The sequence below is a fragment of the Podarcis erhardii genome (genome assembly GCF_964252035.2).
Source record: "Podarcis erhardii genome assembly, chromosome: 4".
Lineage (NCBI taxonomy): Eukaryota > Metazoa > Chordata > Lepidosauria > Squamata > Lacertidae > Podarcis > Podarcis erhardii.
Window position 1 is genome coordinate 81,151,472 of NC_138508.1, and position 27,704 is coordinate 81,179,175.

General features: G+C 42.4%; 1 protein-coding gene across 10 annotated transcripts in view; it reads right to left on the reverse strand.

The window, feature by feature from the left end:
• The window catches only part of MCF2L (MCF.2 cell line derived transforming sequence like), a 118,984-nt gene that overhangs the window by 41,116 nt on the left and 50,164 nt on the right, over positions 1-27,704 (reverse strand). For 8 of the 10 annotated variants that reach the window (XM_081858046.1, XM_081858048.1, XM_081858045.1 and 5 more), the window contains 2 exons: positions 13,487-13,570; positions 9,192-9,306 (listed from right to left, as the gene is read on the reverse strand). In XM_081858046.1, coding sequence (XP_081714172.1) covers positions 9,192-9,306; positions 13,487-13,570 — 199 coding nt within the window. Of the gene's footprint in view, positions 1-9,191; positions 9,307-13,486; positions 13,571-22,592; positions 22,662-27,704 lie in introns of those variants that run through there. The other 2 variants (XM_081858042.1, XM_081858041.1) reach the window with 2 other exon arrangements.

The window sequence follows — 27,704 nt, forward strand, 5'->3', positions numbered from 1 at the left end:
GCCCTACAAATAACCCAGAGATGCATTTTAAATAAAAGGACACATTCTACTCATGTAAAAACACACTGATTCCTAGACCGTCCACGGGCTGGATTGAGAAGTGATTGGGCCGGATCCGGCCCCCGGGCCTTAGTTTGCCTACCCATGCACTTGAGACTCTTTTTTTCTTTTCAAAAGAAAAAGAAGGGGGAAATATTTTGAAATGTAACACCAGCACCATCTCTTAATGCTCCAGGTTGAATCCTTTCAGGTATGGCTAGGGAAAACTGGAGGACCACTGTCAGTCGGTGTGGTTCAAGCTGGGAAATCTGTGGCCATCTAGATGTTCCTGGATTAAAACATCAATCTTCCCTATTCATTGACCATGCTGTCTGAGGGTTATGGGAGTTGTAGTCCAACAATATATTGTGTAGTCCAACAAATTGTGTAGACCAGGGTTTCCCAAACTTGTGTCTCCAGATGTTTGGGGCTGTATTGGGGCTCCAGCTGTTTTGGGGCTACAACTCCCATCATCCCTAGTTAACAGGACCAGTGGTCAGGGATGATGGGAATAGTAGTCCAAAAATAGTTGGAGACCCAAGTCTTGGAAACTCTGGTATACGCAATACAGCATTGAGATAGGAGGACCAATGTCCTGCCTATGGCAGTTTCCTAAGATGGCCTCAGAGTTTTATTAAAAATGACCCATGTTCATTTAAACCTATATTCTATACCATAACTCTGTGTTCTGTTCATTTTTGCCACTAACAGCCTCTTATATCTTATTTTATTATATAACAAATCCCCAACCAAGATACCAATTGTGTCACGTACTAGAACTTTCAGTTCAAATCTACGTCGGCACAGCATACCCTAAAAGCAAACAGCGTGAGTCATTCTCTTCTAGTAAGTAAGAATGCCATCTTGGTACAAAAATAACCTGAGTTTTAGCTGTTTAGACAAAGAACAACAATATCTTGAAGCCATATTCTGCTCCTGTGCTATTGTCAGCGAGGTCAGCTGTCTGAGGACACAGCTGTTTATAAATGACCGTGATAATAAAATAAAATAAAAATTAGTCACTGAACAGGCTATAGAACTTATGATGGACATTTTTCACATTGTATAGCATACAAAAAGTAATGTACAATCATCCAAATCTAAAAAAAGAACCCAACTCCTTGCTGTTAAGCTGTTGTCAACACGGTTGAAGCAAATAAATATCTGCCTGCCTAATGTCACGTTCAATGGTTTCTATATATTTATTAGAAAATAGCTGATGCTGTATTTTTCTGATTAATGAACAGAAATGGGTGGAAATCTTAAGAACGCTTGCCTCAGCACAGTAGGTTTTACTACCGTCATGCTAGAGCCTTGGTCAGCTATCAAGTTATTTTGATAGTTTAACTGGCAACTTGGTTTTCAGTTGGAGGAGAGGAAAAAGAGAGACGGTATCAGAACAGGTGTGTGGAATTTTTGGCCTTCCACATGTTGATGAACTGCAAGTCCCAGCAAGCATGGCCAATGCCCTGGGATGTGTGGAGTTGTAGTTCAAGCAACATCTAGAGCAGGCTTCCTCAACCTCGGCCCTCCAAATGTTTTTGGCCTACAACTCCCACGATCCCTAACTAGCAAGACCAGTGGTCAGGGATGCTAGGAATTGTAGTCTCAAAACATCTGGAGGGCTGAGGTTGAAGAAGCCTGCTCTAGATGTTGCCTGGGTAGACAAACTAAGGCCCAGGGGCCAGATCCGGCCCAATCACCTAAATCCGGACCGTGGACGGTCCAGGAATCAGCGTGTTTTTACATGAGTAGAATGTGTCCTTTTATTTAAAATGCATCTCTGGGTTATTTGTGGGGCATAGGAATTTGTTCATTTATTTTTTTGCAAAATATGGTCCGGCTCCCCACAAGGTCTGAGGGACAGTGGACCGGCCCCCTGCTGAAAAAGTTTGCTGACCCCTGATCTAGAGGTTCCACACACCTGCAACTAGAATATCCCATTTTCAGTGTATAAACCAAGGTCAGGGGGCCACCAGTCATCAGATCCGGCCTTCCAACCCTTCCCCAATAGCCCACAAACACCCAGTTTTATTGTGACAATGGCTGCTGGGAGGTAAAGCCTGCAGAGTCAAGCAGGGAGTTCCATAATTAAGGGGCCAATATTTTGTCATGTAACAAAATGGATGCCTTTTAGGCTTTTAAGCAAGTACATTTTTATTTAGCCAAGCCTTTTTTTAAATGCTTATTTGCTGATGCATTTATTTTCCTGCTTGGTTATGTAGCTGATGTGCTATTTTTTAAAAAAGATGCTTTGTAGATTATGCATTTGTATCGCTTCAAATTGAACTATTATTTTTGCATCTGCAAGCCCTTGTGGATGTTTTCTAAACTGAAAGGTGAATATAAATGTTTTAAATAAATGAACAGTCTAATAAATCAAACAAACTTTAGGTAAGTGAACACAGAATCCCTGTAATTAAAAAGAAAAAGAGAGAGAAATATAGTACCAGGACAGGCTAATATATTATTTGATTTGTATACCGCTTAATATATTAAAAATATCTCTAAGCAGTGTACAAAAAACAAGAAAACAGACAAATTACAACAAAATCTTACACAGTTACATATAAAAAGTTACATTAATACAAAGTTACATCTGCCGGTCGGTCTGTCTGTCTATCTATCTATCTATCTATCTATCTATCTATCTATCTATCTATCATCTCAATATCAATTCATTTTCCTCCTGACGCACCCTCCCGCTCAGCCTCCGGGTTTTCACCCAGGGTCCAGACAAACTCAGCTCACCCAGAAATGTCTCGCACTGAAAAGAGTTTCTGGAAACTGAGGACATCACCCTAGTTGTCCTCTCTCTCTAGACTTGATTTTTATGGTCAGGACCAAGAAGGATGGTACTTCCTCAGGCTGCCCACCGCTGTGCCCCATTCAGCTGCGCTCTTCAATTCCAGGCACACCAGGTTTGTTGTGTTTCCCAAGGGGTCCAGAAGCTGGGGAAAGAGTCTACCCTCCACTCACAACTCTTTCTTCAGCCTCTGACCTCTCCTCCTCCTCCAGCTGCTCTCCATATGACTACAATCTTACACTTTTCCCCAGTGAGATTAATTGAACTCATTCACATATTAAGTAAGCACAGAATCGTAGCCAGAGGCTGATTCTGAGTTGGAGAGTGAAAGCAGGGAGATGTAAAATATTTCAAATATCCACAAAATGTCTGGGCAAATGGACCTTTAGATCAGGCATAGGCAACCTTGGCCCGCCAGATGTTTTGGGACTACAATTCCCACCATCCCTGACCACTAGTCCTGTTAGCTAGGGATCATGGGAGTTGTAGTCCCAAAACATCTGGCAGGCCGAGGTTGCCTTTGCCTGCTTTAGATCATGCCAAAGGAACAACATTTCTAGTTACAATAAATTATTCTTTATGACAATTATTCATTGAGATAGTTATAGGGGAAACGGTATGGTTTGTTGCTTTTTAAGTGGCCACGTGCAGAAGTGGCCCTGCTTGTTATTGAAGGAGCATGTCAACTAGTCAAGTCAGCAGAAAATGTTATTTATTGCAAGCAATAATTCTTGAATTGAGGCTATATCTGTCTTAACTGCCACAAGTTGTACATGACAATTATATGATGCCTTACCTTCTTCTGTGGATTTTTAAAATAAAAAATATGCTATTTTTCTTAGTCTGACCGGAACAAGCTAAGCGAACTATTCCTAATGACTCTTATGATACTGTAATAGTAATATGAACACCACCTACTTTTTATAATCCATTTCCAAGGACAAAAAGACTCCTCTAAATCCTACGGGTAACTCCTAAACTGCCCTGCAGAATTAAAAATAATTAAATCTCAACGCTTTTCACAGTATTACTAGAACATTCAACATTGTCTCCTGAGACAGATGGATGCCAACATGAATGAAAAAGAAGAGACAGCAATTAAAAAAAAAAAAGATTGCTAGGGAAATTGTAAGGATATTCACCATTCTGTAGCAGCCTCTAGTGGTTCTTGCAAAAACTGAATCCAAAAATACTGGAAAAGCTCACAACATTGAGAAAATCAGGGAAGAATGATAAATGAACAAAAATACTGGGTGCCACTCACAGGGATGGGAGATAAATTTGGTTCAGCTTGCATTTTAATGCAAACCTACGTAATTCCCATTTCCAGAAACAATTCATTTATTTATTTACTTCATAAAATGTATACACCACTTGATTGTAAAAATACAACAAAAACCCCGTACATGGAAAACAATGCAGCTATCCTTCAATATTTGCACTTCTCTGAATTGTGCTATATGCAGTTCTCCAACCAGTGTGGAGAGCCAGTGTGGTGTAGTGGTTAAGAGCGGTAGTCTTGTAATCTGGGGAACCGGGTTCGAGTCTCCGCTCCTCCAGATGCAGCTGCTGGGTGACCTTGGGCCAGTCACACTTCTCTGAAGTCTCTCAGCCCCACTCACCTCACAGAGTGTTTGTTGTGGGGGAGGAAGGGAAAGGAGAATGTTAGCCGCTTTGAGACTCCTTCCGGTAGTGATAAAGCGGGATATCAAATCCAAACCAAACAATAGTTTCTGAAAATAACAAAAAATGCATACAATCATATAATGGATCCCAAACGCCTTGTAACTCGAACGTTTTGGCTCCTGAACACCGCAAATCTGGAAGTGAGTGTTCTGGTTTGTGAATGTTCTTTGGAAGCCGAACGTCTGGTGCAGGAAGCTCCTGCAGCCAATTGGAAGCCGCGCCTTGGTTTTTGAATCTTTTTGGAAGTCAAACCGACTTCCAGAACGGATTCCGTTCGACAACCAAGGTAAGACTGTACCGGTAGGGAAAAGCCCTTACAAAAATATTGGGGGCGGGCATGCTGATGTAGAAATGTGGAGAAATGAAATTAGGAATGGAAAAATGAGACAAAGAGTAACTGACAGATTCCTAGCCATCAAAAATGGAAACCCTATGACAAATTCCACCCCACATCCTACACAGCACAACTGAGCCAATGTCCTAGTAGTGGTTGAGTATAGATGGTCGAAATCTCAGCTTAATAAACAGAGATGCACATGAGCTTCATGCATCCAGATGCAGCAGCCATGTTTCCCTGTCAGGAAGAGCCAATGATGTGGAGCAAGGGTGGGAAAATGCTCAGCATCATGCAGGATGTAAGCTATAGTATATGCAATCACATTTTATGAAGCGAGGTTGGATCACAGAATCATAGAATTGTAGAGTTGCAAGGGACCCTGAAAGTCATCTCTGTCACCCAATACCATCTCCTTCTTCTCCATGCAGAGGACCTACTGCTGGCTTGTTCTTCCTCTTGCTTCAAATATAGCCAAAGATACTTTTTTAAAAATTATATTAAACCTCTCTTGCAAGACTGAGCTCATTCTGAGCTTTGGCCCACCAGACCTTCTCCCTCCAACTGCTGGCTACTAGTGCATACTCTTTCTTCACAATTTCTTCTTTCTTCCATTTCTTATATATGTCCTTCTAACATCTCAGCTCATCTGCAAGCTCCTTATGCAGCCACAGCAGTTTCATTAGGTGCCTCCCATTTTTCTTTGTTGTTGGCACTGTGTGCCTTCAACATTTCACCTCTTGAAGTCTCTTCTCTTTTATTATTTCTGATCATGGAATTTCACCCAGAGCTGCTGTTGTGTGTTGTTACTTATAATGATGTAAAGGTAAAGGGACCCCGACCATTAGGTCCAGTCGTGGCCGACTCTGGAGTTGCGGCACTCATCTCGCTTTATTGGCCGAGGGAACCGGTGTACAGCTTCTGGGTCATGTGGCCAGCATGACTAAACCGCTTCTGGCAAACCAGAGCAGCACACAGAAACGATGTATACCTTCCCGCCGGAGTGGTAGCTATTTATCTACTTGCACTTTGACGTGCTTTCGAACTGCTAGGTGGGCAGGATATAATGATGTAGTTCCTCCTAAACTCACAGTATCCTGATTGGATGATGAACAGAGAATAATAAGGAAAAGAAGTTCCAAGGAGAAAGGAAGCTGTGTAAACCTCACACATGGCTTACAGATAGGAGGCCTGCTTGGTAGTATGAGCTAGGATTTGTAGCTATATTAATGCAAATAGGTTTGGATGAAATGAGGGATGTCTCCAAGAAGGAAGATCCCAGGCTCCCCAAACATAGCCTGTCACCTTCACAACGCTGCTTTTCCCAGCACTGTCAACAGAATGGCATTGTATGGTTAGAGGGAGCTGCCTTAATACAAATCAGACTATTGGTTCATCTATCTCAGTAGTATCTGCACAGACTGGCAGCAGCTCCCTGGGATTTCAAGCCAGGACACATCCCCTGGTCTACTGAAGTTTGAACCTGAGACCTTCTACAAAGTAGATGCTCTACCATGAGCCATAGGCTCTTCCTAAGATCAGAAGGTAAAGTACTCTGTTCTTTTAGAGATTGCTCTAAAAAACTGGATGGAGTGGATCTGGAGATCACGTTTCAGGGCCGGCGGGCCACTTCCTGCAGCTTGCTATGCTAGATCTGGCCTGTGGGTTGCAGGCTAACCACCTTTGCTTTCAGTACATGGCTGCTTTGTGCTTCTGTATTCCACCACATCTTTAAGTTGTGCCGACAAGAGTAGCCGAGTTATCGTTTCGTGGCACAGATCGTTGCTGCTCATGTTTCTGCCGCCTGCTCTTTTGTACAATGTATGCTCAGTCATTGGGTAAATACCATGCAGTGAATACAGGACATAATATACATGCAATTCTCTCTCTCTCTCTCTCTCTTTCTCTCTCTCTCTCTCAACACAGGGTAGCGGAAGAAGATCAATACTCCAGAGTGGAAGGGAAGTTTTGTGAGTCCAATATTGCTCGGCTAGACATGGGTTACCAGTATTCACGTTTCAGCATGTTATCCCTTCCTCAGCATTAAAACCGGCCTGCATACTATATGCACTGCATGCACTGATGGGAAGCTTTCTGTTGGTGTTTAGTCTAGGGAGCTGCAGGAAAATTCATCCAGGGATAATTCACCATTTCGTTGAAAATCCTCCAGTCTATCCACCAGACAGGTGGTTCTGCTGCTCTCCTCCTTCCCTTCTCTGTTTTATAATTCGTATCCTTATTTTTTCTAACCTCAAGCCAACAGTTTTGAAATTCCCAGAATTAAGTAGTGTTGCTGTTGTTGTTAATGTGTGAATGGTTGTTCTTTTTAAAAGGGGCAGGAATCTGTACAAAACTGAACAGGAAGCTTTTCAGCAGCTGACCGAAGCATTCTAGTTCTGAAGAAATTTCCCTGTGTATGAAACTACAGTGTTCTTTCTGTCTTGATTATTTTACTTCCTGATTTATGGGGGAGTTATGTGGTAAAACTGGGTTAAGCACTGCAGTTTCCAATAAGGCTAGTTTACATGACATTGTTGACTAAGGGCAGAGACGATACAACACTCTGCCATACAGTTAAACAGTTCAGTGTACCATGCCATGAAGAATTAGAAATAAAGGCTTTTAAAGCGCACAAGACCAGATACTGCAAAGTGATTTACAAGGACTATACTCTTTGGCACGTCAAAGCAAATACTCCCAACACCACTCTCACGGAGATCAATTTTCATTTCTATTAAAAGGCAAACTTGAGACTCATGGATGCATATTAAAAAGGCTCTTACAATATAGCTTTGCAAATCCAACAGTTCACAAAGCTATATCGCAAGAGCCTTTAATAGCACTGGCTTTTTGCCAAAACACACTTTCTTTATTAAAAGTAGAGATCACTTGGTAATGTTTCTATGTCAGATGAGTGCTAGGGAGCAAAGCCTGATGACTGATTTGCTATGTTCCATAGCTGCATGAGTTGAACTGCTTGAAGCAATGTCCCTGAGATTCAGATGGTTTCAGTGTAATCCTCTTTTTTTCAAGGGAGCTGGGGTGTATGGCTGAACACAGCTAAGCCACATGGGTTCCTACAAACACTGGCTTAAGAGCCACGACTTATTCAGGAATAGGCCAAAACTTCAGTAACCAAAGATGTTTGGATGACGTGTTGCTTTGTCAGCATGCTTATAATGTCTTGTTGATACTCCATGGGCAGACCCTGTGTTTTGGATTTGGAAACCCAATTACAAGAACAGAATTTATGCCACAACAGTCATGGAGGAAGCACACATGTATAAATTGCAGCTTGCTCTTGTGAAAACAGAACATGCACAGAAAGTGGGGGTTCCAGTCCTTTGCCGCTAATTCTCTACCTGTCCATGTTCATCACTGAACCATATAAACATGGAACTTCTTGATAAATTTACCATTTCATACATACCGTATTGGCCCGAATGTAAGCCGCACCTGAATATAAGCCGCACCTTTAAAATTGGAGAGTGGGAAAGGAAAAGAAAAAAAGAAAAAATACCCGAATATAAGCTGCACCATTCTTCGTTGCTCCTCGCTGCATACTGGGGGTGGGGAGCCGCACTGCGTTGCAGGAGGTCTTTTCCCTTCCTCACTCTCTCCCTTCCCGGCCTTGGGGGAGAGGACGGGGGACTACACGCGGGGCGGGTGCCGCTTTGCTGTGCTCCGTGCTCTGCATACCGTAAGGTCGCGAATATAAGCCGCACTTTAACTTTTCACGGTCGGAATTTGGGGGGGAAGTGAGGCTTATATTCAGGCCAATATGGTATTCATATTTCACAACAAAATAACTGTATCACAAGATTGCAAACAAGGTTGATAAAATATGCATTCAACTGAAAGAACACTCAATGACTAAGTTACCATCGTTCTTTACAAAGGGCCTCAAAGATTTCACTCCTGTCTGGGTCATGAAGTGGCCTAAGGAACTGACTCCCCCAATCCCTGTTTTCACCTGACAGGAATGGGGGAAAGGACAAAGAATTTAGCAGTACTGGAATGGAGAGTATGTGAGACTATTGCTTAAGGACTGTGGAGCAGAGCTGAATGTTTGCATGTTCAGAGCTGTAGAGAAACACAAAAAGGGGTCTTTGAACCCAAAATTTATACTTCAAGGTGTTCCAAAGGCTCATTTCTCCTTAAAAGCTGCAATATGCTTTTTCAATCCCTGCTTTATATCCATAATGTTCTTTTCTTTATTAAACGGTTTACAATCTGCCAACTCTCTTCCTTATGTGTGTGATGTACCTAACGAAGCATTAACGTTAATTTGATAAGCATTCTCATTCCCTTGAGCACACGTCTTACCTGGGGATGTTAGTGAGGTATGTCAGAACACTCTGAAACTCCTTTTCTGGAATTTCGCTAAATGTTGAGTACTCTGGAAAAGTGATGACAGGGCAGCCATCTTTTCCTCGCCCACCTGGCAAGAAACACAGAAAATTATTTACTCACCACTCATTCCTCACAAAGAAGCTATAATTGCTACATCACTTTCAGACTTGAAAACAGATCAGTTAAGATATCAAATATCTGACGTGATTTACTTATGAGCCTGATAATGAGAATGCTCCTCAAAAAAGGAGGCTGAGGAATTGCTAGTAGTGAGAGTGCTTTGATTTATTTAAACTGTAATGCAGCTGCAGGTAATGGAAATGCTAAATATAAACAAGTCCAAAACAAAGTGAACCCAATGGAACCATCTACTATGCAATAATGCAACAACAATTTGTGATGCAGCTGAGCTTAGGAAAAAAAAAAGGGCTTGGGAAGCAAAAGTCCACGTGCCAGCGGCAACTCAAAAACTGCCGAATGAATGTACAGCTTGACAAGGAGAGCAGGAAGCAGGTTTACCCTCCCATGTGCACTGATGCATGCAAACTGCTAGGTGCCTCCTTCCTTGTTCCTACTCCCCTTTGGTTTGGCTTCCCAAAACACAATTTTTGGAGTTTTTTTCAATGCTCAGCTCCGGAAGATTCAAAGCAATAGTAAGATGTGGGGTTAACAATACAGTCTTGCAGACCTGTTTAAGGTCCAGGCAGCCATGCCCTTTTGGGGAATATTTCATCTCCCCCTTACAGTTTTTCCTCACAACAATAAGTTAGAAATTCATTATTCCATGCTCAATTCTCTCTGAGCAGGTTCCCCCATTATTTTTTCCTTTCTGCAAACCTCAGGGTTCCTCTGAGCATACTGATACCTGCATTTTCATAAGAGGGTTATAACACTTTGGCTACATGTGCAATAGAATCAGACTTCAATCAGCCACAGGTAGGGCCTCACAACATAAGTATATCCCTGATGTCCAAAACTTTTTACCTCAGGCTGTGCCTGGGGGGGGGGGGGGTTAAAGCAACATAATTTAAAGACAGGATTCTAACTTGGTGCTTATTTCATCTGAAAAAACTTACTTTAGATTTTAGAAGCACAACCAGTCTGCATGCAAGTCAGTGGAGCATGAAATTTCTTCATGCTTGATTTGGCCTAGGAGGAGGTCTGAAGGAGCAATTTAAGTTGAATGACTTAACCTTTATTGCAACCTAGAAAGTATGGGATTTTTTTGAAATTGGAAATTCAAACTGGCGTCACCTCTGCCCTACAATATTAAGTGTGGACTATGGACATGTATACACTTTGTGATAATTGTCTATGGGTGAAATAAACAACATAGGAAAACACAGGCAATGTACAAAAGCGAACTTTGAAAATATGACTTCCGTGCATTTCAAAAGCTGGGTATGTACAAAGCCTATACTTCCAAGCTACCCCCTTGTCAACATAGAACTGCAAACCTGCAATGGGGGCCTAATATCTCTAGACAAAACTGCAGGGTTTTTGTAAACCGTTCAGAACTTGGAACAGCAGTATTCAGTGTGAACTACATTGCAGGGCTGTCATAAGCCACTCTCTCTGTAACCTGTAGCATGGGGACAAGGAATGGCATTTGCTGTGGAATTCACTAGATGTATTTATTTATTTATTTTATATAATGTTTCACTTTAAATAAGAATGGAGTTATAAAAATCAGGAACTCTTCTATTTTCTGCTATTGTTGAGGTTTGGGGTTTTTTTGGGTGGACAGGGAAGGGGTTTTGTGGACACACTAGTAGAGTAAAACCTTGATTTTCTCCATTGGATTTGATGAGCCTCTCTCGCTTGTGTCCGTGGAAATACTTAAAACGTCCTTCCAATGTGAATTAGGAAATGACCTTTCCAGATAATGTGATTGTTTATCTCTGCATTTTCTCTGACTATTTGAGCATGAGTACAATCAGGATTACAACAGTAAGAACAGAATACTCCAAGCTGCCTTCTAGAAAGACTGCTTGTTCTCCAAGTTCTTAAAAAAAGAAATTGCACCAAAGAGATAATTTCAAGGAGTAGATAACCAGCTGTGAACATAAGAAAGAGCTTCCTGGGTCAGGTCATCTCATCTAGCATCCTGTTCTTATGATGGCCAACCAGATGCCTATGGAAAGCCCAAAAGTAGAATCTGACCACAACAGCAATATCACCTCCTGAAGTTTCCACCAACAGGTATTCAGAAGCACAGCATGGCCATAAGGGTCAGCAGCCACTGAAAGCCCTATCCTTCCACAAATTTGTCTAATCCTCTTTTAAAGCCATCAGTGCCTCTTGCAGGAATGAATTCCTTAGCTTAACGCTATGTGATAAGTAAGACAGGTAAGTTTTCAAAAACCTCAAGAGTAAATATGGGAGAATGCAACAAGCCCATTCACTTTTTTAGCCCCACAGTCAACGTATTGCACTATTGTTGTTGGTGGTATCTGTCTGTTGAGAGAGAGGGAGAACAGAGTGCACTTCTGAGGACAAAGTCAAACCCAAGTAACCTCCTTGGGGCACACAACTGGGTAGTGTATATGTCCAGACAATACAACTCCCCTGTCGGCCTCACTGTTATGGTCCAAAGGAAAGCAAAACAATGCATTTGGCACCACCCTAGCCACAGAAGTTGTGGGAAGGGGGTGTGCAAGGCACCATCCAACAGTCTTAGGGACTTCAGATTTGTGTAGGGTTTGGTTTACTCCTTAGTCTTTTCTGTCTCTCAAGGCAGTGGAGGTTTAGGATCATTTTTCCTTCTCCTAGGTGGGCTACCTTCCCAGGTTGATGAGCCCCATCTGCTGCTCACTTCCTTCTACAGCACTATATGGGTCATTAAACCAACCCTATTCTTAATTATCTTTATGACTTCTGGGAGAGGAGACTCCAATGCCTTTCAACATCACGTTCTTCTGACCAGGTTGACTGCTCTCAGCATAACATTTTAAAGTTAACTTAATAACAAAGCTGTGTTTTTAAATCAACATCCATTTTAGTTTATCTTGAAACTACAGTGTCAGCAACCCTTAAGAAAAGTGCAGAATAACAACTGACAGCAGCAACACCCAAACTGGAACATCAGCAGAATCAAAACTGCAAGTAATTTGCTACATAAATCCCGTGGCAGACAATTAAATTCTGCTCAAATGTTGCAAGGGCACACTGCAGTGTATTATCACTGAAGTTGGCGTTTATCTTGTATGTTGATAGACAAGAGTGGGGGGGGGAATATGGGGCGGGCAGGCGGGGTCAGAGAAAGATAATACAGTATATATCTCTCTAGCACCATTTACTTATAAAATTGTAAGATCCACTCACCACAGAATCAAAAGAGTTAACTATAAATTAAGCAAAATGGAACGAGAGGGGGCTGTTTCTGTTATGCTCCACTGAGCTGTGGATGAATGCCCATTATGCTTGTGGATGTGTTAAAGCAATAAGGGTAGGAGGGATTAAAGAACCTGGAACTCAATTTCACACTTTTATGTAATCCATTTTCAAAAGCACCCCACTTTTGCTTGGGGGAGGGAATTACTCTTAATTGTTGTACCTTTCAATAAACAATGACAACTTTCCTTCTTTAAGCATGTAACAGGAGTGAAAGTGTTCCACCTCAAAGATCCAAACCTGAAAAGACTATTCCTGGGCTACCTTTTGATATCAGCTATGAGTTACTCCAGGCATGGCTGGCATCCTGGAAAGCTGTTGTCATTTGGGTGTAAGCAATACAGTGGTACCTCGGGTTACAAACACCTCGGGTTACAAACACTTCGGGTTACAGACTCCGATAACTCGGAAGCAGTACCTTGGATTAAGAACTTTGCCCCAGGATGAGAACAGAAATCGTGTGGCAGCAACGGGAGGCCCCATTAGCTAAAGTGGTACCTCAGGTTAAGAACGGTTTCAGGTTAAGAACGGACCTCTGGAAAGAATAAAGTTCGTAACCAGAGATACCACTGTACTGAGCTAAATTGGCCAATGGTCTCATTAAGTATAAAGCAACTTATGTTCAACTGCTATTATTGTTTTAACGTCCAGTTACAACAAAGCCACCTTAAATGGCTGGCCTTCTGTTCTTAGAATCAACATTTCATTTGTGTGGTATTCATTTGGTACCATTCAAGAAATCAACATGTACAAAACGAACCATAGAAAGAAATATACTATAGGGTTCATACACAGAATAAGAACTGAATTGGCCAACACTTTGTTCTTTAAAAAAATAAAAAATAAACATCTAATGTAAACATTCAAGCCCTTACCTGACAGATAGGCAAACTTCTTCCTTAGCTCGTCCTCAATTTCTGCAGCACAGAGGGGAACAATATCTTGATGCATGATTTCATCTGAAACAGATCCCCCAACAAACAGTTCATTATAACTCCCATGTAGAAATGCTTGGCTCACACAATTTTTATTTACTGAAAACATTTATGTGCCACCATTTCATGACTGCACTCAACGTTAATTAAAAACATTTCATCCAACCACTATAAAAAAAACCAAAGCCATGAACATTAAAACTCAAAACAACAATGCTTGTGGGAAATATAATGATTTATAAAATAAGCAAGATTCAGATTCTGAGGTTACATTTGGGAAATATTACAACACATTTGGGCAGCTCAGATGCATAAATTAAAGCATTATTCTCTTATAGAGTTCCCCAAATGCTTAGGCAATCAGCCTAATTAGAAGTGCATTTTAGTTAACAGAAAGAAACTTTTAAATAAGTAGAATGGCACTTTGGGTTCTTCCAAACACATTTTTTTTCCTGGTACTGGAAGGTGAATTAATGCCTATATGGTTTTGCCACTGAACCTGTTATCTAACAGTTTGAGACACATTTTCTTTTACCTCTGGTATTTACTGCTATGAACTGGGCTGTGTAGAAAAGATGGAATGTTGATGAAAAGCAAGTGAAAGTAGCTGATGTACAAATCAACTTAAGAAGCAGAACTGTGGTGTCACAAGTTCACCATGTGAGAAGCCTATGGACATCAGGGGAAGAACAATAAAAGAAAAGGAGGAAAGTCCATTTTTACAGGGGCTGGGTGCACAGGCAAAAAAAAAAAGCTTAAGCTGAATTTTGACTGACAGCTTCGTAATTGGGATAACCATATTTTCCCATCAATTCTCTGCATTTTTCATTAATGTGTATCTGTTTATGAGAAGACCACAGGAATACACATGTTACATGTGTGCAATCAGCAAACAAACAAGCAGGACTGCCTTCATGGGCCACATTTGGCCTAACACGGAAAAGAGCATGTGTCTTGATTGTAGGCAGGCAATGGGTAGAACAAGTAGGCATGTATTGACCGTACATTCATATGTTAATAACCCAATGTGCTCCTCTGATCTGTACACGAGGAGCCTTCAAATCTTACTTGACCCTCATCATATGTGAAAATTGGTACCAATGGAAAAGAACACCTATTAACCAGGTTTACCACCACACATACATACATCATATATGCAGGATTTGAGTCTGCAGGGAGTACCAAGAACAGCAGAATTACTTCAGCATAATCAAAGATAGGTTTTAAAAGCATAAACCAGATCTAATTTCCACCAAGCGTACCAACAGTGTACCATGGACAGCACCATCTTTCACATTTCCCACAAGGACATCATTTCCATAAAAGAAATTTTGCACCCTTGTCACACAGGACAAGCACATGAGCACCCGGCAATTCTTCCATCTATCAGGTCTGCCTGGGAATGTAAATGCCAAAAAAAAGAATAAAAAAGACTTGTATACTCATCGTATTCGGCAGCAGCTGATGTTTAAAATGATGGCATTATACATGAAGGCATGTGTGGAGTGTCCCTCTGTTTTAGTAATTCTGAGTATTTAGTAGTAGATGAATACCTGAATTAATAAATAACTTGGAAATCGATAGCCAACGGTATGATGAAACTGCTATAAATAGTTTAGTAAAGGACACAACTAATAGTATCCATTGGTATTAACAGGAACACAGGCAATATTTGACAGGCAAATTACGAAGCACAGTAGAAGCCTTGATGTATTTGTTTTAACTAGGCCTGGTCGATATATCACTCAGGACCGGTATAACGAGCAGACCGCGATGTCGGTTTCACTCAGCGGTATATCGCTGGTCAAACTGCCACTGCAGCCGAGTGCTTCTGCTAGAAGCGTCCATTGGAGGGTGTCAGGAGTTCCTTCCTCCAGCAGGTGTTGCTAGCACAGGGACTCAAGAGCAGTGGCGGTTTCACCAGCGATACATCACTGAGTGAAACCGCCATCCCACTCTGGCCTCATACGACGGAGAGGGAGATACAGCTTGTTCCTCCCTCTCCATCTTTAAACTGATCGACTGAGGAGTGTGCAGCTGCCCTTGCCTCAGTCGAGCAGTTAAAGGAGCTCCCAGCTTGGCGCTGTCTCCCGCAAGCCGGCAGCGGTGTAGCATGGGTTGTCAGCACCTGGGGCAAGGCAAGTAATTTGCGCCCCCTAACCCGGGGCAAGGCAAGTACAGTAATTTACTCTCCCAAGCAGCAGCAGCGAGGCTTCTCTTTCGCCCGCGTTCTCCCGGAGCTGCCTCTTTTCTTTCCTTTTTTCCCTTTCTCCAAGGCTTTTCGCTTTCTCTCCTTAATTGATTCCCCCTCCACACCGCGTTTCCTGGCTGCTCCCCCCCCCTTCCCCTCTCTCTCCTCCTCGCTCTGCTTGCCTTGCCCTGCCCTGCCTGAGGGCGCCCTGAGGAGACTCCGCTCTCCTTTTTGACCAGGCGAGGTGGAAAAAAGGGGGGAAAGTCTCTTCCCGCCCCCTCGCCAGACTCCCTGCTCGGCTCGGCTCACTACCCAGAAGGCCAGTGGAGAGAGAGCCACAATTACCATAAAGCTCCTCTCCCTCCGCTTCGCCAAGCTGCCAAAGCCCGGCAGCAGTGGCAACGGCAGCAGCAGGCACAGCCAGACCCCCGCCAGCCAGCCCGCCCGCCCGGCTTCCTCTCCTTTTTTGGCCCGCAGCAGAAGGCTTCGCTCTCCCCCTTCCGCGACCTCCTCGCCAAGCCGAGCGAGCGCGGGCTCCCTAACCCGTGGATTTTAGTAGGGGCAGAGAGCTGCTAGTGCAAGCGCGCCCCCCGCCCATGTTGCGCCCGGTGCGGCCGGCCCCCCCTGCAAGCCGGTGGTGGGGTGGGGGGGCTCTGTGAAACTGCTTGGCTGAGGGGAGTGCAGTTGCCACAGCAAGCAAGGAGCCCCGAGGCTCCAACAGCTCATGAACAAGCAGTGAGAGCACCGGGGCTGTCTCAGCTGGGGAGAGGGGGTGTTACCTCCCCCCAGCTGAGTGGTACAAACAAGTTGCATTGTCCCAGCCTTCAAGCCTGGGTGAAACCGCCTCAGCTCTTGAGGTAAGAGCTGGGGCAATTTCACCCAATGCACTTTGTTTTTTTCAACATTGCTGTATATTGCCAAGCTGATATTACCTAGACCTTGTTTTAACAAGTTAAAAAGAAGTGCCTCTCACACAGGCTTTGGGTCTTTTGATACATTTTGACCCATAGTATTCATGGATTTCCCCACTGCTGTTAATGTGGAAGTATTTAAAGGGTAAATGACTACTACTTGCAACATTTTGTTATTATGGTGATTATTATGACTGACAACCATTTTTTGAAAACTAAGAATGAGGGCAATTGCTCTTTCTTCTACAGCAGCAGCAATTTTAAATTTAGAAATCCTTAATGATATAAATAGGTGCATTCAAAAGAAAATGCTTGAGCTACAGATGCTCTATTTTAAGTGCACAAAATACAAAATTGATTATGTCTGGGAAGTGAATTACTACTCACAAAACACAAGTGAATGTCTTGTAGTCTACCAACAGATATCTTCACTAAAAGAAGAAGAAGACATTCCCTGTATTATGACTAATATAGACATTAATGTCATTCATCATTTACAAGTGGGAGTTGTAACCCTGAAGCAAATCCTTAATTCTTCATCCCTTTGGGGTCTTTATCTTGCCCCCTACCAATAGCCTTTCCAGCTCCATCAGTAAGAAGATTGGAATTACAAAGAGATTAGACTGTGGGGCCCTTTATGCGGAAGATGACTGCACGCCACTGTTAACTAACTGAAGAAACAGCTGTCATTTCGGACCTCTTAGCTTAGAAGCTCACTTCAACAAGTTAACAGATTCAGTAAGAAACAGAAAATGACGACATTTAAAAACACACTCTGTATACCACATAAATTTTATTAGCCCCACAAGGAAATCCAGAGGAAAGGACAAGCAGTTTGAGCACTCCATGCTCCATTCCTCCTCCTTGCAATATATTACTTGTATCTTGGGTTAATCTGTAACCCGGAAGGATGATTTTGCAGTTAAAGCACTACAGTAACTGAGATTTCCTCAGTATTTTCAGCAACCGTTTCAAAACATTGTACCTGAAAACTAAAGACATGATTTCTGCAGGATAGTTAAGAACAGGCTTAAAAATCAATGGGCTTTATAAGTGTCTAATGTTGGTGACTTAAGTTGTGTACCTCAATTTTTTTAATATGGTAGAAAGGGTTTTCTCCTGAACGTACTCGCTAATGGAAGCATTTTTGTTAGTTTATGAAGTAGCTTAGGACAACACCCAACAAATCTGCCAGGTTACTAGCCTATGACTAAAAAGTTGACCAAGTATAGGTGGTTTGTTGCCACGCAGGTTAGCGGTCAGAGAACCTTCTGGATAGCATAATGTCTATGCTCCCCTTCCTCTGGCTGGAGGCGATGTAATCAGTGTATCATGAAACGGAAGAAAAGACAATGTAAGCCTTGTAACTGGGATGGAAAAGGCTTGCTGTCTTTGAGAAACCAAAGCTGTGGCATTTGAGGGTTCCCTAGAACCTACTGGGGAGACACGTTCTGTTGGAAGTTAATGCGGTGAGCCTTCCATCTCATATTTATGTGTTTAGAAATAAACCTTGTATCACAGCAATGTCATAAGCCTCCAATGACCTACATCGTAAGGGACCCAAACCAAAGTTTCCATTGGAAACCCTCACTGCTCAAATATTGGGGTGTGTGTAACACTGGGATCAAGTGGTAAGGATAACTCTAACCCGAAATCACATCACATGCAAGGCAGGCAATAAGAAACTGGAAGTTACTACTGAATGCACTACTGCATATGATGCTACAAGCAACTGGGCAAAGCCTAGCCAGGTATGCTCACAATATAAAGTCTGCAGTAGCTGATCTTTACAAATTTCTCTCACTTGAAAGAGCACAACAAACGAGCATGTGGATAAGCTGTGGCAAGTATGTTCAGTGACCAGAGCTGACCCCATACCTCGGCTTTGAATGCATCTCATCACAACTCTGAATACCTTTCACTTCAGGTTAATTTTTATATGATGTAAAGCACTGAGTGAAGCATGGGGGGTGGGAAGGCTGCAGCCGAAAGAGAAACCAACCTCCACCTTTCAGCCCAAACACATGAGAAGTGAAATGGAAACGCAAGCTCCTTTAACATTCCTTCTTCAAGATGCAGTCAGAGCAATGCTAATTTCGCTTTACTAACTGTAATAAACCAACAAGATCCTATATAGCTGCTAGCATGCTTCTTTGTTGTAAGTTAAACATCCAAACCGAGGGTCGATGAATAATACAAAATTAGCAATTGGAGATGATCTCTGAGGTGTTCTATATACAGGCAAAGCAATGCTGTGCCGTTGCCCTGCACCACCCTACAGTTCCACTCCTGTCTACTTGAGTCACCATCAAGCTACTAAAAAAAAGACAGAGTGTCAGCACAGTTAAACTGGATTCAGATCTGAGTTGTGCAGTGGATGCAAATGAGGCAGTTGCTTAACAGCTTCGCCACATGCTAACAGATCCATCACCCCACATCCACAATGCAACATTTTGGTCATTCAACTCAGCAGATCTCGATCAAAATTTCCTGATCAAGTGCTGTTTCAACAAATGAACTTAGGCTGCAATGTCATGTACTCTTACATGTGAGTAAGCCTCGAAGAAGAAGAAGAAGAAGAAGAAGAAGAAGAGGAGGGGGAGGAGGAGGAGGAGGAAGAGGAAGAGTTTGGACTTGATATCCCGCCTTTCACTCCCCTTAAGGAGTCTCAAAGCAGCTAACAATCTCCTTTCCCTTCCTCCCCCACAACAAACACTCTGTGAGGTGAGTGGGGCTGAGAGACTTCAGAGAAGGGTGACTAGCCCATGGTCACCCAGCAGCTGCATGTGGAGGAGCAGGGAAGTGAACCCGGTTCACCAGATTACGAGTCTACCACTCTTAACCACTACACCACACATTGCTCCCAATGCAGCAGAGACTCATTTCTGAGTAAACATGCATGTGACTGGACTGTTAGCACATATAATATTAAGGTCCATATAGTTCAGGAACTGCAAGAGGTCTCTTTCTGCCAACTTCAGCTGTCTCTTTCAAAGCTACCTACCACCTAGGGTATTGAATTTCAAGACTGTGGCGTGCCCTCTCCACACCAAGAGCTGCAGGACCCTAGAAGTAGGAAACGAAATGTGAAGGAAGAATAAGACCCTGAAATGGGTCTTAGTGGGACCCTAGTACAGAACCTTCATTGACATAATGTGTGCATGGTTTTGCTAGAACTGTATACGCTACAAATTACAGTGGTGCCTCGCAAGACGAAAAGAATCCGTTCCGCGATTCTCTTCGTCTAGCGGTTTTTTCGTCTTGCGAAGCAAGCCCATTGACAGCTTAGCGGATTAACGCTATTAGCGGTCTAGCGGCTTTTAGCGATCAGCTGAGAAGCGGCTTATCAGTGGATCAGCTGTTAAGCGGCTTAGCGCTTAGGAAAAGGGCGGAAAAAGCGGAAAAAACCCGCGGGAACTCGCAAGATTTTTTCGTCTTGCGAAGCAACCCCATAGAGAAATTCGTTTAGCGAAGCGCCTCCAAAACGGAAAACCCTTTCGTCTAGCGGGTTTTCCATCTTGCGAGGCGTTCGTCTTGCGGGGCACCACTGTAATCAGGACATTTAACCAGTGCTTTTTTTTATTAAAAAATGTTTAGGGGTACTCTCACTTTCCTACTCGTATTGAAATATTGCCCCTCAATGAAGCCAAATACAGATTCACAAAATGTTTAGGGGTATGCATACCCCTGCGTCCCCCCAGAAAAAAGCACTGCATTTAACTATTGGTTCCAGTTGAATTTACCCCCAACTAGCTATCTTCCATCAGCTCTGATTGATTTGCACAAAAGCAGTTGGATAAAAGACATTAACTTAAGGTTATGCTCCCCTTGCCATCCAGTACAATACTTATTAAATTGAGGTCCCAGTGAAGCAAAATACCTACTGAACCAAAGTCTTTTTGATACTGAACAACAGAGTAATCTGTCCGCAATGAGGAAACAATGCCCCTGGTATGACTGTTTTCCAACTGGTCCTCCTGATGTAGGATCTAACAAAATGTATGAGAGTTTTCTGAAGTGCCTAACTGAATATGCTGCCTTCAGCAGTACTTGAAGGTCTTTTAAAGAGAATTCCACTCCAAATTCGTAAAAGTCCACGTGGAGATGGGAATGCTGAAACAGTGGTTCAGGTTTGTTATTTTTCTCTCTGTATAGCAATCTATGTAAAGAGCTAATCCAGGAAGTACAGCTGATTCTTATGTGACTTTTCTTCTTGCAGATCACTATAAAAAGTAATGCCCACTTTTTAAAAAGTTTTGGTCAGAATTGGCTGAAATTTGTAGGCAAGGTCACTTATTCTGAGGGCATATATCCCTGTCAGCTTTCAGAAGAAAAGTTGCAGTAATTTTCATGCAAGAGCAGCTATTGCAATTTTGTGGTGGGCAGAAAAAGGAATCCCTTAACCTCACATTATGTTGTCTGGGCAATTGGACTGAAAAGTAGAAGCATGAGAGAGAAACCTGACCAGCTGGAGACAAATAGATGCCTAGGTTTTAGGTCTAGGGACCTTTATAGTTCATTTTGGGGAGCAACAACATAGGATTTTTGTGGGGGGGGGGGACACGGTCTGGTCGATTATAAGCTAGAATTGTTAGTTGCAAAAAAAAAACCTCTCCCAATCCAATTCTGACACCTCTCTTAAGTTTAGACACATACGTTCCACTTGCAAAGGTGCTCCCTCTCCTAAAGAACCCAGGATGGAGAGCACTGATAAAATTAATCCCTCCGATAACCCAGCTAGACCCATCAGTCACAATGGTGCTCTTTCTCTGTGCCCTGGTGTTTTCTCTTCCTCCCCAATATCATTCCATCTTGGCCTTTTGGCTTTATAGTAAGCTTAGACAAATTACTTTCACTTTCAACAGATGCCTGTCTGCAACATTATTTTGATATCTGCACCACTGAGGTGTCGCAAAGTGTTTCAGGGATTTCCTAAATACCTCCAATGTATCCCACTTCACACCAGGATTTGCCTAAATCCAATATCCATCCCTACTTCACAGTTCCTTTCAAGCCAATCAATCACACCAAGGATTGGGAACCTGCAAGCCAATATTATTCACAACAGTTCTTATTATCCCTGCCCATTGGCCATGCTGGATAGGGTTCATAGAAATTGGGAGACCACCACCATTTGGATGGCCAAAGGTTCCCCATCCCTTAATTGCACCTTACTTGCATAAAACTAGTCTCTTCTTCCACATGACATGGAATAAATGAATTACCACCAGGAAGCAATTTCAGAGATGAGTAAGAGCATGTCCACATTTTATTTGCATGTGTGTAGTGACCGGACTGCTCAGTATTATAGGCAGCCAAACCTAATCTCATAATTTACCTCAGATTGCATACTTCTTTGCACACTGATGTCCCAATATCTCTAACAGCAGCAGCAACTGCAGGCTGATGGGCAAAAAAGGCCCACCCCTTTTGTTTCTAGGCCAGGAGCTACCGTTGCTTAATATCAGACAAGTTGGATTACCCAGAAAACACAAGGATTCTTACTATTACCCTATGTTAAACTATATTTAAAACAATTCATACAACACTATCTGGCAGCTAGCATAGAAGTACATTTTCCCCAAATAGAATTTGCTTAAACAAAATGGTTTTAATAATAGTATCAAGCAAAACATTTCATGCACAATGGCAGAAAACGCAGTTTGGGACGACTTGAATTTTCTAGTTGTTATCATTCTGTTTCCTTAAATGCTTTTTAACCTTAGCCTTGCATTCCTTCTTGTCTCCAGCAGTACACCAAGCCACAAAAAGCCTAGCACAATTCTCCTGAATGCACAGTGATGCTGCAGGCACACCCAGAGCCTTTGATAAAACTTACTTTAAATGGAAAACATCACATCTCCTAATACACGCCAACACTTAAAACTCAACATTAAATAAGTATCATTTCAGAGACCGAAGTGGTAGAATACAAATCACCAACCTGACATGTCACTGCTGTTCATCCCGTATTCCTCTATAGCAGTCATGCATACCAAACAGAACACAAGACAGGCAACGTGAACTGAATCAGCAGCATTTGGTTTCTCTCTCTCCCCCTCCCCTTCCCCAATTTCCACAAAAACAAGCTTTCAGTTTCACAGTGGACTGTAGCTTCACTATTTACAGCAAAGACTGCCTCCAATGCATCATTCATACCCTATCAGAATAAAGCGAGATTACTGTGGAAAGCTCTGAATTAAAAGAAACTGTAAGAAAAGATATGATAGCGAAGTTTGCTACTGAAAATTTTGGAAGAAGATGTAGTAGCGGAATCCCCTCCTTTGCCCTAGCCTTCTCACAAAGGTAATAAAATGCCTTGGAGGGAGGGTGACAGTCAAACAGCACATCGCAAGATACAAGGAACAGTTTCTAAAGGAGCTACCGGTAGGTACAACAAGGAAGCGTTCGTGATCCTTTAGCAAATATATTCTACAAACATTCTGTGTGATAAAGCTCACAATGAACACGTACGTGGCACTGACGTAACAATAGGCACTCTGGAAATGAAAAATACAAATGGGTGAATTGCGCAGCGGACCAGAAGATCCCTAACAGGTCCTTAATACAACATTCAAGAACTACTAGATTGCACCAGTCGTTTCAGTTCAGCGAAGTCACTGGAAGTGAAAACAAGAAAGGGAAGGGAAGAAAACATGAAAGGTAGACGCACCTGTTCTTTTCTTCAGAAGATACCACAGTTCTGCAATATCCTTGTACAGCAAGGAGATCAGGCTTAAGGTCATATTGCCACAAATCAATTTCGTGAAGAGCTGCTCAGTAGATGGTGACCTCTGTCTTTAAAATGCCGTTCAATATACAAGGAAAGCTCAAAACTTCACCTTTCACAGTAAAAGTCAAGCTGAATGGGACACAATACCTTTCTTCAAGTTACATGCAAAGCCAGTGTGTCTTTCAACAGGATCAGAGGTCCACAAAAGGGTTAGCGAAAGACTGGAAACTTCTCGTTTTCATTTTATGGTACAGAGAACTCACATGCAGCACACTAAGTTTATTTACCCAGAACGTAAAAGACAATAACTGAGCAAATTCAGTTAAAAACAAAACATGTTTTTAAAACAAATTAATTTCTAAACTCTCCTGGAGTGGCATGTCAAAAGCCTCCCTTAAGGAACCCTACTTTAGCAAATGGTAACCTATCAAGTAAAGCCATCTCTTTTTAGCCTGAAAGGAACAACACTGGTCAGCTGACAGCTGCTTCTCTCAAAGAGCTCTCTAATGAGACAATTCCTTGAAATGGAATGGGAAATTTCACATTTGTTTTTTTGGGGGGGAAATCCCTATTCTCACTTTTTTTTTCTGGAAAGGTGCAGAAAAAGACAATTCAATCTTTAATTGAAATCTTCACCAATATGTTCCTGAGCCTGATAAAACTTTTCTTCAGCTAGAATAAAAAAACTTATTTAAAATGCATGTACTCCAGAACATGTTTTATATGCCCAAGGCAATTCTCTTGAGAATTTTGCATGTGGTTTAAAAAAACCCTTAAATGAATGTAGATTTGTTTCTTATTTTTTTTAAATGACATCTACATTTCTTAGAATCATAGAATTGTAAAGTCGGGAGGGACCACGAGGATTATCTAGTCCAACCCGCTGCATTGCAGGAATCCATTGCAGGAATCTTTCACCCAACATGGGGCTCGAACCCAATGCTGAGATTAAGAGTCTTGAGCTCTACCAGCTGAGCTATCCCTGTGCTAGGTTTTTTGTCTTTTCTCAAAGTAACAGATATCCACACATCTGTTAAAAAAAAAGATGCACTTGCTATACACTTTCAGAGACTGTACACAATAGGGCAGAATAGTCAATCCATAAAGCTTATGTTATACATGCAGATCAGTAATATTACAACAGGCAATGTGAAATTAGAATGCCAGATGAAGACCTGAGAGACCAGGGTTCAAATCGCCATTCAGCCGTAAAGCTCACTGGGTGACCTTGGCGGCCAGTCACTGCCTCTCAGCTTGACCTACCTCACAGGGCTGTTGTAGGGATTAAATGAGGAAGAGAAGAAGCATGTACACCACCTTGACCTCCTTGGAGGAAAAGGTGGGGTGTAAATAAAACAGAACAAAATAAAATAAATTGTAGTGATATGTGTAAAAGGACCTTTTAAAAAGATGCCCAAGGTTTATAGAGTTCAAGTATGCCTATGAACTTTCACCCATTAAACGTTAAGCAAAGTCACTTGATCCTTTTAGGTAATTGTTTCAGAGCAGATTACCTGTTAATTAGTGACCTCAAGATTACTTACTAGCAATCTCAAATTCTGTAATACAGATAAACAGGACAGTAAATGAAAGTGACAGAAGCAACTGTTAAATGACTCAAAGACTATAACACACCCTTCCCCTCTGCTATTGGAGAAGACTTCTGCCTTTCCAAAGTCACCAGAAGGTCAAGAAATGAAAACATGGTGGATAACTCATGGATTTATAATTACAACTATTCAAACAGTAACAGTAAGGTTTCTTCTTCATTGTACATTTATATCTGGAAAAGCATTCCATTATGTGTACAAGTTATGTACAAATTTGTAAGAATCACATTAAGTATAAATTCTACCTAGTTACATTCATGAACAACTTACCCAACAAAACTACTTTTAATGCCATGAGGAACTTGCTTGGATAATATAGATTTGATAACAAAAAAGCACAAAAAGAACTGCAGTGAATGAGTGAACTTCCCATTTCTGATGATTAATTTTCTATAACTGGAGGAGGGGGCATCAGTGACAGCAGAAGGGAGACAGATGATGTTTCAGGCAGCCCACCTGAAACATAGTGGGGGAGAGGTAAGACCACAGAATGCACACCTGACAGTTCAGCTGGCAATCCATTGTTATCATATTATGGTTGTCTTTATCCTTACTGTTGTAGAAGGGCTTGTCTAAAGACTTCAAGAAACCAACAGGAAACCTTCTCATTATGTTCTATGCTTCACTTAGAAACTTAATAGAGATGAACAGATGAAACATCTTGCCAAAGGCTATACAGTGGTGCCTCGCAAGACGAAATTAATTCGTTCCGCAAGTTTTTTCTTCTTGCGAGTTTTTCGTCTTGCGAAGCACGGTTTCCCATAGAATGCATTGAAAATCAATCAATGCGTTCCTATGGAGACCGTCTGGGGACAGAGGGGAAGCGCCGCGCGCCTTCCCCTCTGTCCCCAGACCTGTTTAAAGCAAGGGGCGGCGGGGAGAAGATTGCTTCTCCCCATTGCCTGCCCCGCAATCTCCGGGGACAGAGGGGAAGGCGCGCGCGCCTTCCCCTCTGTCCCCGGAGATTGCGGGGCTGGCAACGGGGAGACCAGAATTGTACGACTTGTGGTAGACAATGTATCTGGTTTTTCAACCAGCAAATGTTTAAAGTTCTTTAAATTCTGCACAGAAAGCAGTCCGCCTGCCATCCACAGTACCTCCTATGACAAATCCCTGAGATCTTGCTTAGAAGCCCTGCCTGACAAGCTGAAAGTTTGCAAAAGCCCAGTCCTTACTGGAAGACGGTGCCTACACACCTCCCATGGTCCCTTCTCCCGTCAAGAGATACTGTCCTCATGAGACTCATTCCCATGTGGCATTGCTCACTTGCAATTTCTCTAATTCTTCTGTAAAAGTGAAGCCTCTTTGCAAGCAGCCGAGTCCCTCTTAATTACTAGTCAACCAACATACTGTACTTTTCCGTCTATAAGACCCTAATTTTGGGGATACGATATTAAGGAAATGGGGAGGAGATTGTCCAGAATGGGAGGAATGCCAGAAAAACCTCACCCAAATTCCAAATGCTTGAGATCGAACGCAAGACAGAAACCTCCTATCTTATTTCTGATCAACACCAGCAGCCGCCCATCACACGCCCAATTGCTGCAGCAGGGCCCAATCACCAACAGCCATTGTCACAGCAGCGACCAATCGCCAGCGGACATTGCTGCAGCAGCCTATCACCCACAATAACACCAGTGACAATCTACTACTCAAGACAGAAATCATTTCCACCGTCCCCCTCTCCACTACCTATGTATAAGACGACCCCAATTTTTAAGCGTTGTTTCAAGGTAAAAAAACATCATCTTATAGACGGAAAAGTATGGTACATCCAACCCACTATTTGGGGTCGTGTCCAATGTCCACTGACACTACAGCTCATCCATGGGTTGTACACTTGGCAAGAAAAGAAAGAAAGGACTCTCCTTCCTTAGAGGTTGTTAAGCACACTGTTGAACCATTAATATAGTTTGTGTAAGTTAAGAGAAAATCAGGCACTGGGTTTCTTTAAAAGAATGTGTAAATGATGTGTATGGTTGATTTTAGGCCATTTTCTTTTCTCTCTCTCTATTTGTACTTCTGCTGTGCTATGATAGATGTGGCTACACTTCCATGTGTGCTGCCTCCCTCTTGAAGCATTGTAGCATTTACTCAGTGTCAAATAAGGCTAGAAATCCAATGCTGTGGGATTTACTCAAATACCCAGGTGGTTAGCCTAACTGCTTAAGACACATATTTGACCTTACCATAAAATAGCAAACAGAAGCATCAATATAACTTTCCAGTGTGATTTGTTTTTTAATGTTGCAAACATTTGTAAAGTCGATTCCGATTCAAAACAATGCAAATTTCCTGGATTCTTTTCTAGGACATCAGGGTGGAGATTTAGTTTGTGGTTCTGATTTGGCCCACTAAGTCCTGATGTACATGGGTGGCGTGACGTATGGCAAAGAGGGGTTGAAATTAATCTGCACTCACTTCAGCATTTATGCCACGGATCAAATTGTCCAGGCTGCTCCCCAATGAAAGAACTGGGCGAGGCAGGGAGGGACTGATTTGTATTACAGTGGTACCTCGGGTTACATACGCTTCAGGTTACATACACTTCAGGTTACAGACTCTGCTAACCCAGAAATAGTACCTCGGGTTAAGAACTTTGCTTCAGGATGAGAACAGAAATCGCGCAGCAGCGGCACGGCAGTAGCAGGAGGCCCCATTAGCTAAAGTGGTGCTTCAGGTTAAGAACAGTTTCAGATTAAGAACGGACCTC